The sequence below is a fragment of the Ictalurus furcatus genome, chromosome 2 (genome assembly GCF_023375685.1).
Source record: "Ictalurus furcatus strain D&B chromosome 2, Billie_1.0, whole genome shotgun sequence".
NCBI lineage: Eukaryota > Metazoa > Chordata > Actinopteri > Siluriformes > Ictaluridae > Ictalurus > Ictalurus furcatus.
This window is the reverse complement of record NC_071256.1, coordinates 39,016,576-39,033,250: the sequence shown is the minus strand read 5'-3', so window position 1 is coordinate 39,033,250 and position 16,675 is coordinate 39,016,576. Positions and strand designations below refer to the sequence as shown.

Sequence of the window (16,675 nt, the reverse complement as noted above, 5' to 3'; positions counted from 1 at the left end):
ATATGTAATGCGAAGCCGAGCTGGGTGAAGTATTCCATAGCGAGCGTCCTCAATACCACGAAGTTGACGCCGAACCTCGTTAAACGCGGCCCGGGCCCGGGCGGTCTTGGCTGTGTAGTCGGGGAAAACGGAGATGGTCAAATCCCTCACTTTAATCCGCTGGAGCTCTCTCGCACGGCGTAAAATGTCAACACAGTCACTGTGATAGTGCAATCTGCACACAATAGCTCGTGGTCGTTCACCAGGCTTGGGCTTCGTCTGAAGGGTCCGGTGGGACCGGTCCAAAACCGGTTCCTTCTCCAGACCAAACGCCTCTTTTAACAAGGCCGCTACAGCAGCGTACATGTGTCAGCGCCCTCTGGAACTCCCACTATCCTAACGTCGACTCCAAATCCTTACATTTATTCTGTAATTGAGTCACGGTCGCAGTGAGAGACTCGATGGTAGTCTTCATATGAACTATGTCATCGGTGCAACCGGAGAGAGCGTGCCCCATTTCCCCAACAGAACCTTTCAGTGTTGATATGGTGGCCTCGGTAGCGACTTTATCACCAGCCAGCTGTGTCTTCACGGCCTGCAGGTCAAGCTGGATAGTAGACAGCGCACCCCCGAGAGTCTCCTGGAGCTTCTGGAGCTGTTTTTTAAAAATATCAGCGATGTCCTTCCTCGATAAAGCCAGCAGCTCGAGCCTGAGTGCAGCAAAGTCAGGGTCACCGCTCGGAGAAGTCAGGGTCACTGCTCGGCGACGCGGATTCAGGGGGAGAAGGAGACTCGCTCGCGGCGCACACACTTGGCCTCAGTCGTGTCTGAATGCTACCCCGGGTTTTCGTGTTCTTTCCAGACATTTTAACGTACCACAAAGTTAAAATCGCAAACCAGGAAACAGAGTAGAATAAGTCAAAATCTATTGTATGACCGAAAAGCGCAAATTAATTACAATTTTAATCGAAATCAGCAGGAGCCTCCAACTTCGCGTCCTACTCCATCGAATTCCGAATCGATGATGATGTAGTCATGCAGTTCGGCATGCGTGATGATAAATTAGTGATTATAAGCCTGTCTTAATGCTCGGAAACATTATCCTCCTAGCACCGGTGCAAAACGAAAGAAACTCAAAACAAAACTGTCTTGTTGTGTCATGAGGACACTGAGGTCCGGACCTTGATTAGTTCAAAGTTTGTTTGTTTGTTTTTTTCTTTATCAAAGCGATTCCAGATCTCAATTTCCCTCTGTCTGAAATGTCCTTACACATTGGTAGTCAAGGAAAGATCTGACAGACCAAGAAAACTCTCAGATTGCTAGCACTCACATCTGCATGGAAGAGTCATCAGAAGGAAACCTTACTGTACCTGAGACCTCATCACAAGTCAACATGCCATGGAGTTTTCAAAACAACACACAGATAAGGCAAAGGTATGTTCGGAGAAACAAAGGGGCATGCTGTGCACGCAAGACATCCCACGAATATCTCCGGGCTAGAAACGTTCGCGTGGAGTAGCGGGTGAAAAATTCACTAAACGAGAAGAGAGAGACTCCAAGCTGACTACATGCTCTCTCAGTAGGGCCACAATCACTATTTTATTCATTTCTATTTTTCGTAAGTTCATAAAATGCAAAGTAACTTCATTTCCTTTCAAAAATCAACAAATTGTGTTACTGGGCCAGGAAAAGGTTGTGGAGCACATTTCTGCACTGTGGACCTCCCTGAGCTTGTGGTTACAGCCCTCAGTGCTGCACTGAAGCCTGGCTCTGCTGAACATACTTGTACTGTTCTACTGATAATTCATCAGTGAGTCAGACGACTAAACAGAGGAATGTAGAATGGAAACCTCATGCTTAAAACTTCAAAGAAAATCCGAGCCAACACAACTGCTTTTTATTTTTCTCTCCGCGGCACGCTTTACACGTAATCCTACATGTTCAGTTCAACTTAATTTCATTTGTATAGCACATGTAACAGTGGACATCGTCTCAAAGCAGCTTTACAGAAACATATAAACACAGGATGGAGATTTTAAGTGTGTGAATTTTTCTATTGAGCGAGACGGTGGTGACGGCGGTGAGGAAAAACTCCCTGAGATGATATGAGGAAGAAACCTCGAGAGGAACCAGACTCAGAAGGGAACCCGACCTCATCTGGGGAACAACAGATAGAGTGAAAGTAAAAGAAAGTTCATTATGGTTTTATATGAAGTCTGATCCACTGTTCACTAAAGGAGAAACTGTTCACGTGTTCTTTTGGTCATTGTAGAGCTTCTATAATTGGAAAAACTCTAGAAGTTCCTGAGTAAGCAGGTTCCAAGATGGAGGACATACACCGAGGACAAAGTGCTTTGTTAGTGAAGAAATATTTCATTGCTTCTATTGAACTGAAAATATTTCATTGCTAATTGCTAAACCCCCCCAGTGCCTGGATTTGGAGCATTCCGTTTGAACTGAAAACACACGGGCAGGTCCGCATCTCTTCAGTTCCTGCCTCTGAAGTGACAGAGAATTTAAAAACAACCTCCACCTACACCGATGTTTATTTCAACTGCATTACTGAGGATTATAAATCTAACCCAGACAGTGACAGATGCTCAGTTAGTCATCCGATGCTAGCTAGGACTGGCAGGACGTGAGCGGTTTTATTCTACAATCAGCACTTTTACCGTGGAGGGGGGAGATAACGGCGGGTGTGTAATCGCTCCAAAATGTCTGGTAATTTTGGCGTAGACTTTAATCCGCCTGTGTGAATGAATAAATATTTGCCACGTGTTTATCGAAGGCCTGCTCATCAGTAGCACCCTGAAATCCCTGTTTGTTTAAATACTTTTCCGAGTGGATCCTCTTAATGTGTGTTCATTCACACACTGTACAGATACCATCAAGAATATCTCGGCTAGATTTATTATTTTATCTTAGGAAATCTGTTGCTTGTCGAGTGCGTTGTCTTGGCATGAACGATTGAGTACATTTGATGTGATTTCTGCTGCATGTTTTGAATGCGAGTAACTCAGCAGCTCACTGGTTCTGTCTTCGTCGACAGGAAACGTGGCGTGGATGCACGTGTTGGCAGCGCGGGCTTTACGTGAGCATCCCGAGCGACTCGGCGGCGAAGTGTACTTCTGCTACGACGACTCTCCCTACAAGAGCTACGAGGAGTTCAACATGCAGTTCCTGTCTGCGTTTAACTTCCGCTCCCTGTGCATTCCGCTCTGCGTGCTCTGGCTGATGGCGTGCTTCAACGAGCTGCTGCACTGGCTGCTGAAGCCCCTGTGCGACTTCACGCCCATGCTGAACCGCTACACGCTGGCCATCGCCTGCACCTCCTTCACCGTGCGCTCGGACAAGGCGCTGCGCCACTTCCAGTACCGCCCGCTGTACGACTGGCAGCAGTGCCGAGCTCGCACGCAGAAGTGGGTGGACACGTTCCCTGTGGACTCCAGCAGAAAGGCCGGGTGACCACGGGGCGCGGCAGGAGACACGAGGACGGACGGAGACGGAGTTAACACCTGATACCATAATTACAATAAAGATCATCATCATCATCAATATTATATATGCGCGCGCACACACACACACAGAGTGGACACAAGTGCCAGGGACTAATGATACAGGAAGGGAGTCGTGTCTTTGTCTTTTAGGCCTGTTTCCTGCTTAAAATATTTACGATGTAATCATCGACTCGCTGCCAAAGGATTTATAATCGCTGTGTGGACACGCCCACTTTTAATCAGCAAGAATGCAAACGCTTAGTAACGCACTGCTTAGTGACTGATATCGCCTGACAATTAACTTTTTAATTACTCATAAAGTCCACAATCTATACGTTATTATGTCTCATAAGTCGAGGAAACGGCGCAATATTCAGAGGAGCGTGCAAATTTTCAAAATCGCAGCAGATTTTCCGCAGATTCGGGCCGAGACGCGTCACGTGACGTCATCGTAACGCGCATTCAGCCAAAGCCCTCTTCGATTCACGTGCGTCGAACATGAGTGCAGCTGAAAGCTCTCGTTTAGCGACAACCATCACTGCGAAAGAGCGCGCAGAACTGTTTAAGGCAATTCGAGTAGTTTTCTGCAAAAAAAAAAAAAAAGCACAAAAAACTCTGCAGGACGCATCGCAAATTTTGCAGAAAAAAAAAAATCAAGCGTTTTTCTCCGCAACAATCACAACACAAAATAAACCCCCGGAATGGATCGTCAGGGACGTGTGAGGCCAAAGAAACGTAGTAAAAGGGAGCACCGGGCGTACAGAAAGAGGGCGAGAGGGACGTTAAAGTGGTGGACTTGTGAATGGAGATTGTTTGGATCCGCTGGACGTGTTGTAGTACGTTTTCCGTTCTGGATGCTGATTGGTCAGAAGGTACTGCTCGTTGTTCTATACCAGCAGCTTTTATTCCGTACTTAAGAACATGTGGGTGGAGACGTTCTCCTGTACAACACCTAAAGAAAGAGGAAAAAAAACATAGGAGCAATAAAGCAGCAAGGAAGCTATTTATATCATTTTATTACAATTAATTTTTTATTATTAATATAGAAGAGTCTAAAAACAGCACAGTAAGACTGATTGTTGCACACACACACACACCGTCTCGGATCGATTCGTTATTAACCAGTGTTTTCGGAGACCGATTCACTTTTGTTAACATTTCTTTGATATGTGTGCTCGCATTAATCCGTGTCTTTTTATACCAGACGTGAATCCTGCAGGTTCTGTATTTAGAGACAGCATTTACACGTTTCACACGTCAAGCACAAGAAGGAAAAAAAGAAAACCTCTTCCTACCTCTTTCTCTCCATCTGTATTATTAAACCACTTTGCTTCTATTCTTGTGAAATGATCACGTTTTTTCAGTGACGTGGCAAGAGAAGCACAAGATTAAAGCTTAAATCATTTAAAAATATATTTATTATTCGTACTGGTCTGTAATTGAAACAGTGTAATTACGTGAATATTTATTTGCATAATGAAACAGTGTCATTAAAGTGCAATAAACAATATATTTCGTGTCTTTCCTTTTGCAAATAATATGTTTACGTCCTGACGTTAATATGTTTACCTGATGTTTACTAGAATAGGAGAAATGAGAAAAAACCCTGCAGTTAGTCACAGGAAGTGAGGTCGGAGGGTTGCGTTAAGCTAAACGCACAAGTTAACGTGATCTGTATAAAGTATGTGACTTTACACAAAGCAAATATATGATTGCTAGTTAATTAACCAGCAAATGAGAACTGAGGTGGGCGTGGCTTGGAGGTGAAGTCAAAGAGTAAACAAGCACAAAGCTGCAGTGTTACTTCCTGTAGCTTTAAATGACAGTTATGCTAGCTCCAAACTAGCAGGATTGGCCTCAATGTGAGGAACTGATTATTTCCACTGGAATAAAACATGATTCAGTTTTAGAATTTGTTTGAAGTGTTACTCTGATAACTTCAGCAGGGTTTACTCTGTATTGCTGTAGTTTCAGGCAGGAGGACGAGGAAGGTATGTTCTCTGTTTATGTGGGTTGTAGGGTTGAGTCATTGTGTGTAGAGTCATAATAAACAGCATTGAGGGAAATCCTGGGGAACAGGCAGCAAAACATAGCAACAAGGATCAAGATACATGTTAACGATAAGCCCTGACACAGAGCAGAAGCAGGTTGGAGGTGTGTGTTTGTGTGTGTGTTTGTGTGTGTGGAGTGGGTGTGGTGTCTGCGGTGGAATTCTGGCTGTTAATCATATTACATAAATAAACACACGGATTTGGTGCCTAGTAATGGGTATCCCGACTCTTTTCAGTGAGTCGACTCTCTGTCATAATTCCCCCTTGAAGCAGCGTGCTCTAAGCGTGACTGCGCGAGCACCTGCTTTTCCGTTGTTGACCATAGTGACATCTGGACACGTGTGTTTTGTTTATGTTTCTGTCATGTCTCCTCCCTGTTGTGTCATTGGCTGGGATTTCACGTGTGTCTGTATTGCTCCCAGCTGCTAGCGGTTTAGACGCTGATCATGTCCACATATATACCGCGCGCCTCCCAGCACACAAGGCGGAAGATTATCTTAGAGTTAGTTTAGTTCGTTTAGTAGTCATAGTCCCGTTCCATGTTTAGAATTAGTTCGCGCTGGATTATCCGCTCCCAGTTCCTTGTCATAGTTCGTTTCTCGTTTTGTTTATCGACCCTGTTTTCCGTGACCACGACCTAGATTCCTGCCTTGCCCCGTGTATGCCTGTTTGCCAATCGCCTGACCTCTTGCATGTTTGTGGATTACGCTTTGGATCACGTTTTGGATTTGTCTGCCTGTCTCTCTTTCAAATAAACAACTGTTCATACTGCACTTGCATCCGTCCTATCTCTGCTCCGTCACGATTCGTGACAGAATCTTCCGCCGAAACATGGATGCAGCAGGAGAACGGAGGAAACGCAGAACCCGGAAGTCGACGCCAACCGTCCCGCTATGGACTTAGTCCACTTCCCACAATGGACATTTATGGAGCTTCCTGATCCATTTGACGGATTTTTCGGTGCCCCTGAATATTTTCTGGTAGACTGTCAATTCTATTTCGCCAGCCTGTTAGACCCTAAGCCAGAGGAGAAGCAATGGCTCCGATTCATGTGGTCCCGGTTCTTTGGACCGGCCCGTCAGTGGGTGCAGCTCCAACTGGATAAGCACTGTAGGAACCTGGACAGTGTAGAACAGTTTGTGGGGGAATTCATGATGCGGTTCGGGAGTCCGGAGGCGAGGGCCGAGCTAGAACAACTTCTCGTGGGGGTAAGTCTGGCAGGCAAACCTGCCCTGCCGTTTACCCACTACTACAGGCAAACTCATGCAGAGCCCCAGCTGGAGGTTAACCTGGCGACCTCAGAGCTTGAACCTGAGACCCACGAGGTGGGCTCACCTGCCGAGCTCCAGCTAGAGGTCAACAGGGAGGCTCCAGCACCAGAGCTCAACCCTGAGGTCCAAGTCCAAGTCAAGTCTCAAGTCCCTGAAATCCAAGTGAAGTCTCAAGTCCCTGAAATTCAAGTCAAGTCTCAAGTCCCTGAAATCCCAGTCCAAGTCAAGTCTCAAGTCCCTGAGGTCCAAGTCAAGTCTCCAGTCTCTGAAGTCCAAGTCAAGTCTCAAGTCTCTGAGGTCCAAGTCAAGTCTCAAGTTCCTGAGGTCACGTCCAAGCCTGCTGATCCAGTTGACCAAGCTCCGCTAATATCTAAGCCTAACGACCAAATTCTGCTCACGCCCAAGTCTACCGACCCGGTCGCCCAAGTTCTGTCCACGCCCAAGTCTACCGACCCGGTCGCCCAAGTTCAGCCCACGGCCAAGATTACCGACACGACCACCCAAGTTCTGCCACAGCCAGAGTTTGCTGAAACAAACAACCAAGCTCTGCTCATGTTCCCGTCTGATGACCTGACCCACCAAGTTCTGCTCACGCCCGAGTCTGCCGACACGCACAGCCAAGTTCTGCTCACGCCCGAGTCTGCCGACACGCACAGCCAAGTTCTGCTCACGCCCGAGTTTGCCGACACGCACAGCCAAGTTCTGCTCACGCCCGAGTCTGCCGACACGCACAGCCAGGTTCTGCTCACGCCCGAGTCTGCCGACACGCACAGCCGAGTTCTGCTCACGCCCGAGTCTGCCAACAAGCACAGCCAAGTTCTGCTCACGCCCAAGCTTCACCTGGTGACCTCAGAGCCTCAGCCTCCCTGGTCAGCTGAGGTCGTCGCTCAGTCTTCCTGTTCAGCTGTGGACGTCGCTCAGCCTTCCTGCTCCATGGCAAACGTCGTTCCCCCCTTCTGCTTCGAGGAGACCCACGCTCCTCTCCCTGGCCGCACGGAGACCCATGCTCCTCTCCCTGGCCTTACAGGGGACTTCGCTCTGCCTTCCAGTTCAGCTGGGGACGTCGCTCCGCTTTCATGCTCCGACGAGGACGTCGCCCTGCTTCCCTGCTCTGCTGAGTACAGTGCTCTGTTTCCCTGCTCCGCCGAGGACGTCGCTCTGCCTTCATGCTCCGCCGAGGACTTCACTCAGCCTGCCTGCTCGCCTGTGGTCGTCACTCTGCCTCCCTGTTCAGCCAGGGACGTCGCTCCGCTTCCCTGCGCCGCCAAGAACACCGTGCAGTTTCCTGGCTCTGCTTGGGACATTCAGCCCAGGGGGCCGGGGCCGCCAATGAAACGGGATGACTCATGGCACTCCAGGAGGAGTGCCTTTGGGGGGGGGAGGGTTCTGTCATGATTCCCCTTTGAAGCAACGTGCTCTAAGCGCGAATGCGTGAGCACCTGCTTTTCCGTTGTTGACCGTAGTGACATCTGGACACGTGTGTTTTGTTTATGTTTCTGTCATGTCTCCTCCCTGTTGTGTCATTGGCTGGGATTTCACGTGTGTCTGTATTGCTCTCAGCTGCTAGCAGTTTAGACGCTGATCATGTCCGCATATATACCGCGCGCCTCCCAGCACACAACGCGGAAGATTACCATAGAGTTAGATTAGTTCGTATAGTAGTCATAGTCACGGTCCATGTTTAGAATTAGTTTAGTTCGTATAGTGGTCATAGCCACGTTCCATGTTTAGAGATAGTTCGCGTTGGATTATCCGCTCCCAGTTCCTCGTCATAGTTCGTTTCTCGTTTTGTTTATCGACCCTGTTTTCCGTGACCACGACCTAGATTCCTGCCTTGCCCCGTGTATGCCTGTTTGCTAATCGCCTGACCTCTTGCATGTTTGTGGATTACGTTTTGGATCACGTTTTGGATTTGTCTGCCTGTCTCTCTTTCAAATAAACAACTGTTCATCCTGCACTTGCATCCGTCCTATCTCTGCTCCGTCACGATACGTGACACTCTCCAATGAGTCCACTCTCAAATGACTCCCAAAAGACTCATTGCCATTTTCTCTCTCTAAAGTTTTAGGCGTCTTGAGCAGTGATTGTGATTTTTTTTTTTCTATGCCTTGCTGAAACTATGTCATAAAATCTCATTCTTCCTTCTAATGAACACAATAATTTCAACTGTAATCATTTGTAATTGTAATTGTATTTTACGACTCACGACAACGAACAGCTCAGATTTTGGACAGATGTTTCCATGAACACATTTTGTCTCACTGAAAGGGTATCGAGCCGTTGCCGACATCTAACAAAAGAAAAAAAAAAGGAGAAAAGAAACAAAACTGCAGGTCGTATACAGAACGAGAATCGGCTCTCGGCGTTCGTTTAGAAGAGTCGACTCGTTTCGGCGAATGACACATCGCTGCTGCGTTTCTTGGATTTTCAGATTATGAAAAGTGCCAGGAAACGCTCAACTGTGTTTTGTTGAATTCTGGATTCTGATTGGGCAGAAGGTGTTGATTAGGGCTTTTTTTCAAGCTTCAGTTGTAAATAATGTATTTTTGTTCTACTCTGTTATCGTTTCCATAGTAACAGCTCATTTTCAGGGACGGGTACAGCGGAGGCTCCACTGATGATAAACAGATTAAGAAATTATTGATTTTGGTTTACGTTTTTTAAATGTAACGTGTATGGAAGGAGTCTCCAGTGTCAGCGCTGTGTAACAGTCAGAGGTAACGCTGTAGGAGCAGTTCACTCTTCGTTGCGGTCTCTCAGTAACGTGACGTAACAAATGTGTGTTTTTTTTTTGTCTTAATAACGCCAAGAGCAGGAACAGGAACTGACTTGTTCTGTTGACGTTCCGCAACATTAAATGCAATTACGAAAGGAAAAAAAAGTATGAAGTTTGTTCTTTAATGGATTTTTTCTTAAAAAGGTAATGGTTGATAAATGTGATGCTTATCAAATTTCATAATGTTTCTATGCAGACATCTATGCAGTTTCCTGAAATCTGTAATTTCCTGATGTTTGATTCCGAGTGTGTTGGATTACAGGGGACTTCCTGTTTATTTCCCTTCACTGATGTTTAGCTACAGATTAAACACTCGGGTCAGTCCTCAGGGTTTCCACTCCGTCTGGGATTTGTTTTTGGTCTCGTGGAAATGTTTCATTTTTTTTCCTATATCTTTTTCTTTTTTCTTCTTTTTTGTTATATTTAATTTTCTACACATGACTTTTTGTCTCAAATGATTAATTTTTTCTGACACGTGGCGACACGTGATGTGCAATTTCAGGGTGTAACGTTTTCCTTACATATTTCCATCTGTGATCACACGTTGTGATTTACACACACCGATCAGCCATAACATTAAAACCGCCTGCCTAATATTGTGTCGGTCCCCCTTCCCTGTGCCCCAAAACAGCTCTGAGCCGTCGAGGCCTGGACTACATGAGACCTCTGAAGGTGTGCTGTGGTATCTGGCACAAAGACATTAATGGATTGGACTTACTGTACTGAACTACTCCTCATGACCCTGTCTCCGGGTCACCGGTTCTCCTTCCTTGGACCACTTTTGGTAGGTTCTACCTGCTGCACACTGGGAACACCCCACAACACCTGCTGTTTTGGAGACGCTCTGACCCAGACGTCTAGACATCACAATCTGGCCCTTATTAAAGACACTCAGATCCTTACACTTGCCCATTTTTCCTGCTTCCAACTCATCACCTTTGAAAACTGACTGTTCACCTATGGTGTGACCAATAACCCCCCCCCCCCCCAACAGGTGCCATGGTAATGAGATCATCAACGTTAATCACTTCACCTGTCAGTGGTTTTAATGTTCTGGCTGATAGTGTTCACGTGAAAAACACAATCTGAACTGATTTTTCCGTGAGGGGTTTAGATTGGATGGGATTGGATGGGATGATATTCCAAGTATGTCACTTGTGAGATACTTGGATACTTGGGATAAATAAATAACATCTGGAGGCTTTGGATAAAAAGCCCGGGGAATCACTCCCTTGAGTATGGAGAGGAATTAATGACAGACTGATATGCAGTCATTATAAATCAAGGAAATAAAATGTGCAGCACACACACACACACACACACACACACCATGATTAACTTTTTCCTTTCTTACAGCAGAGTCCTGAAACACACAAACAAACTGAAATTGTTCTTCTTTCATTTCTAACAGTTTCAGAAGATATCACGGGCATTTCGCTCTGATTCTAACACACACTCGTGTTTGTGATATATTCTCTATAATAACTCTAAAATAACTCTATAATAACTCACTCTTTCACATGTTTCTGTCCAGGATTCAAACATGCTTTTAACTGAGGAGCAAAAATGGGATGAAAATAACCCAGGATGAAATATGTCCACTTGCATTTTTCAAGCTCTATTTGCAAGCGCTCTCTCTCTCTCTCTCTCTCTCTCTCTCTCTCTTTCTCTCTCTCTCTCTCTTTCTCTCTCTCCCCTTCTCCCCCCTCTCTCTTTCTCTCTCTCTCTCTTTTCCTCTCTCTCTCTCTCTCTCTCTTTCTCTCTCTCTCTCCCCCCTTCTCCCCCCCTCTCTTTCTCTCTCTCTCTTTCTTTTCCTCTCTCTTTCTCTCTCTCTCTTTCTCTCTTTTCCTCTCTCTCTCTCTCTCTCTCTCTCTCTCTTTTCCTCTCTCTCTCTCTCTCTCTCTCTTTTTCTCTCTCTCTTTTTCTCTCTCTCTCTCTCCCCCCTTCTCCCCCCCTCTCTTTCTCTCTCTCTCTTTCTTTTCCTCTCTCTTTCTCTCTCTCTCTTTCTCTCTTTTCCTCTCTCTCTCTCTCTCTCTCTCTCTCTCCCCCTTCTCCCCCCCCTCTCTCTTTCTCTCTCTCTCTCCATGGCAGATCTCAGACCACAGGAATGACAGAAACATTGTTTTGTTGTGAGGAATCTGAAGCATATCAGAGAAAATAACTCTGAAATACACAATGCCATTTGCGAGTCTGTGTCTGCGTCTGCGTCTGTGGTTTCAGATTTGTGGAAAACAGATCCAGTGTTCACAAACTGTCTGTGAAGATGAGCTCTGTCAGACGATCTGTCAGGTTTGCTCTTAGTCTGCTCTAATCTGGGATTAAATGAAATCGCCAACTCTGTCTTGCCCATCATAATTTCTCATATGTTTAAGTTGTACTCATGCAGTAAAATAACTTCCACAAGATCTTTCCATCTTTTATCTGGAACAGCGACACAAAACATCCAAAAGACCCAACATGTGACCGAACTTTAAGATTAAATTGCACATTGTGTTCATATCTGATGTGTTTTAAAAACACTAAACCACAGATCAGACCTGATTTACTGCAGACTGAAGAGCAGCAAGTTCAAATAAAAACCTCTGGCTCCGACAAGCCAAGTACATAAACGTCTAAATGGAAATATCAGACCTCGTCTAACAGAAGGAATTGTGTGGTGTGCGTGGAAATTCACTCTGGATTTATTTCATTTGCATTTATCAAGATATTAAAACTCTTTTATCACAAACTGGCCACGGACCGTCTGGGATGCACAGCTGCATGTTTCAGCGAAGCCAGAGGACAGACAGCAGCTTAGTAAAGTTGAGGAATGTGTAAAGGACATTAGACGTTGGATGTTAACTAACTTCCTTTTACTTAATTCTGATAAAACAGAAATACTTGTACTAGGACCACGTGTAGCTAGAAGTAATCTTTCTGATCTCACAGTAACTCTGGATGGACTTTCTGTGTCATCATGTGCAGCAGTTAAAGACCTTGGAGTGATTATTGACTCCAGTCTATCATCTGATGCTCATGTAGATAATATTACTAGGATAGTCTTCTTTTATCTCAGAAATATTTCTAAGATAAGAAATATATTGTCACTACATGATGCAGAAATATTAGTTCATGCATTCATCACCTCTAGATTAGATTACTGTAATGCCTTACTGTCTGGATGTTCCAGTAGGAGCATAAACAAACTCCAGTTAGTCCAGAATGCAGCTGCTAGAGTCCTAACTAGAACCAGAAGATACCACCACATCACCCCGATCTTATCCACACTGCATCGGCTCCCAGTGAAATCTCACATTGATTATAAAATACTACTACTGACCTATAAAGCACTAAACGGTCTCACGCCACAGTACCTGAGAGAACTTTTGGTCTTTTATGATCAGCCACGCCTACCTCCATCAAAAGTACAGGCTATTTGTTGGTACCTGGAATAGTGAAGGCTACAGCAGGGGAAGAGCTTTCTCTTACAAAGCCTCACAGTTATGGAACTCAGACACAGTCTCAGTGTTTAAGTCCAGGCTGAAAACATATTTGTTTACTCAAGCCTACCATGAGTAGACTTTCTGTTACACAAGGTACACAGTCTTATCCATTATAGGATAGTAATCATACATAATGATCTCTCCCTCTCTTTACCTCCCTCTCCCTCTCTCCTTCTGTCGAGCCACACATGATATTAAGGAGATGTCAGTGATCCTGACCCTTTCTGCTCTCCAGACCTGCCTGATCCATCCTGATGCCCTACTTCTGGAGCAGATCACAGCTCACATAGGTATGTATCCAGGTGTGTGTGTGTGTGTGTGTGTGTTATGCCTGGCTCACAGTGCTGTTTGGTTCCACATGGTGACACATGAAGTGCTCCGGGTCCTGAGTGGAACATTATCCGGACCTGATTCCTATCAGCAGTAATGAAGCGGGGCACCGGTTTCAGGAATAAACAACTCCTGTTCTGAGAACAAATGATCTGAAAGTGCAAGTCAGCACAAAAGCTGGGTTTATATCCCACACTCCGCTTCCTGACCTGACTGTCATGGTGTTTGAGTCAGTTTGTGTTCTTGTTTTGTTTTGTTTTTAACAGTTGACACTGATATGAGAATAAAATAAAGTGTATTATGGTTTAATGGAATGAAGAGCAGGATGTTTAAATCGAGTCCATGTACAAAATATAGATTTTCATTAAACTGTGTGGTCAAGTTCCTTCCTGTGTTTGTATTTAAAGCAGAAGTGGGTGTGGCCTAAACTTTTTTCCTTTTAATTAAGTATGAACCCACTCTGAGTGGGAGGGGCATAGTCTCTCAGCCCTGTCAATCATGCTGCTAGCTGTCTTATGATAGGGCAGAGCTCGCGGGTGGGCAGGAATTCGTCAAGTCTAAATTAAAGAATGGGAAAAATCCCTTTCTCAATAATAAATAAACAGAGAACCCGAACACTACGCCACAGGACCACTGGAAAAAGACAGTATACAACAAATAGCAACAAATTAATTCTAGCGTCCGTCTGATCTTCATTTAATAACGATGAAGAACAACAAACAGCAGCAATGAACATTCAAGTTAATCATTTTATATCCGTATTTTTTATACATTGCAATAAAATAAATAAAAAGTAATGTTCCAGAGAAATGTTTGTATTTTGTTAAGTAATAGTCTAAATTTCTAATACATTTTTTAAATATAAATTTGTATACCTATTTAAATACGTATAGATGAGCTTAACAGGAAAAAAAACAAAAGGATTTCCCAAAATTGCAATAAAACCCCCCCAGACAAATCAAACACACCGTGTCCCAGACAACGTTTTGTATTTTGTTATACCACATTTCTGATTTAATAAATAAATAAATAAATGAATAAATAAAATACACACATCATCGAGACCTGCAGATTTTGTCTGCAGAGGTAGAAGAACAGCAGGTTCTCCAGGAAACATCTGACAACCAAAAACATCTCATCAAAAACATCTCATCAAAAACATCTCATCAAAAACATCTGACAACAAAAATATCTCATCAAAAACATCTCATCAAAAACATCTCATCAAAAACATCTCATCAAAAACATCTGACAACAAAAATATCTCATCAAAAACATCTCATCAAAAACATCTCATCAAAAACATCTGACAACCAAAAAAAGGACTTATTTTTATTTACTTACTTTTTTAATTAATTGTGTTTTTTGAACTGAATTTTAAAGTTCATTTAGTTCTTGTATTTTAGTTTTTACTGCTCACGACAGTAATAATAATAATGTTTTATACAGCGAGCACAAGGTCACTTTAGATTAAAAATACAAAAACACATCAAAAAAGACAATAAAAATAATAAAAATGATATAAAATATAATGAAAAAACCCCACAAACTAATGATAAAAAGAAAAATGTAACAGACGGAGTGGTCCCTTGTAGACGTGTAGAAACGTTTCATCTCACACTGATCACTAAACTGTAAATATACAGCAAGGTCATGTTCCTGTTAGTTCCTGTTAGCTCAGTTTAACTCTGTTTCGCTCTGTTTGGTTCTGTTTGGTTCTGTAAGGAGATTCTGTGCAGTGTGTACTGTAGTCCTGTAATTCACTTCACATGTTTGGAAGGAAAAAGAACTTGAGATGTGGTGATTGCATACACGCCCCTGAGGAGAAGTGTTCTGAAATGAGGGAACCCCCTGAATCAGATTCAGAAGGAGTTCCCTTCCACTCCCACGATATTTCTATAGTTACGCAAAATATTGCGAGCAAGCGGAGAGGAAATCTGAATCATCTGTATTAAACCACAGACCACAGACATGGAAACACAGAACTGTTTGATTTTCACTAAGAAACTTTCTCCATGTGTGTGTGTGTGTGTGTGTGTGTTTAGGAAACTCTCCATGTAGTCACACAGCCTTGGTTTCAACACACAATAATGATTGTTTTCCACTAAGAGAGTTTAAACTCAATCTCCAAGAAGAGCTTTTATTTAATGTATGAGGCTCCCTGATAATAGGAAGAGAAAATACAGGAATAATAAATAAATACATACATACATACATAGACTTTACAGTTGTACATAAGATCTAAATAAATGATCCAAATTTCCTTAAAGTAATTCAAACACAACACTTAAACTTGTCACCAAGTTCTGTATGTATAAGAATCCTTTTACTCCATGTGGTAAAGCGAGCACTTAACATCTAGGACCACGTGCAGCTCGACGTAATCTTCCTGATCTCTCAGGAACTCTGGATGGACTTTCTGCTCCATCATGTGCAGCAGTAACAGACCTCGGTGTGATTATTCCAGTCTTTCATCTGACGCTCACGTGAGACGAACCTACACAAGTGTTAGATAAACATTAGATAAGCTTTAAATAAGAACATGACATGGATGTTACGGTAGTGTTACATGAAGGTTAGTGTCAGATGAGCATTAGATAAATGTTAGATGAGCATCAAATAAAAACATTCAATTAACACTACAGGAGTGTTATAGTAATGTTAATAACGTTAAAGGCTAGATAAGTTCGATTAACACGAATAAAATAACGTTAAATAAGAATAAGGATAAGTTAGATGAGCGTTAGATAAACGTTAGATTAATGTTAATAAGAATGTTAGATGAGCGTTAGATAAACGTTAGATTAATGTTAATAAGAATGTTAGATGAGCGTTAGATACCGTTAGATTAATGTTAATAAGAATGTTAGATGAGCGTTAGATACCGTTAGATTAATGTTAATAAGAATGTTAGGTGAACATTAGATAAACGTTAGATTAATGTTAAATAAGAATGTTAGATTAGCGTTATGTAAACGTTATATTAATGTTAATAAGAATGTTAGATGAGCGTTATGTAAACGTTAGAGTAATGTTAATAAGAATGTTAGATGAGCGTTATCTAAACATTAGATTAATGTTAAATAAGAATGTTAGATGAGCGTTATGTAAACGTTAGATTAATGTTAATAAGAAAGTCAGATGAGCGTTATGTAAACGTTAGATTAATGTTAAATAAGAATGTTAGATGAGCGTTATGTAAACTTTAGATTATTGTTAATAAGAATGTTAGATGAGCGTTATGTAAACATTAGATTAACGTTAATAAGAACGTTAGATGAACGTTATG

The 16,675-nt window shown here is 43.2% G+C and overlaps 1 protein-coding gene and 1 long non-coding RNA gene across 3 annotated transcripts in view; both read left to right on the top strand.

Moving 5' to 3' along the window:
* hsd3b7 (hydroxy-delta-5-steroid dehydrogenase, 3 beta- and steroid delta-isomerase) overlaps positions 1-4,984 on the top strand; it is a 55,923-nt gene extending 50,939 nt beyond the window's left edge. For both annotated transcript variants that reach the window (XM_053619034.1, XM_053619043.1), the window contains one exon: positions 3,029-4,984. In XM_053619034.1, the coding sequence (XP_053475009.1) occupies positions 3,029-3,444 (416 nt within the window). In that variant the 3' untranslated portion in view covers positions 3,445-4,984. The remainder of the gene's footprint in view (positions 1-3,028) is intronic.
* Positions 4,985-11,912: 6,928 nt separating this feature from the next.
* LOC128604155 (uncharacterized) lies at positions 11,913-13,755 on the top strand. Its single transcript, XR_008385145.1, has 2 exons — positions 11,913-13,346; positions 13,431-13,755. It is a non-coding gene; the product is annotated as an uncharacterized LOC128604155 (long non-coding RNA).
* Positions 13,756-16,675: the final 2,920 nt, after the last annotated feature.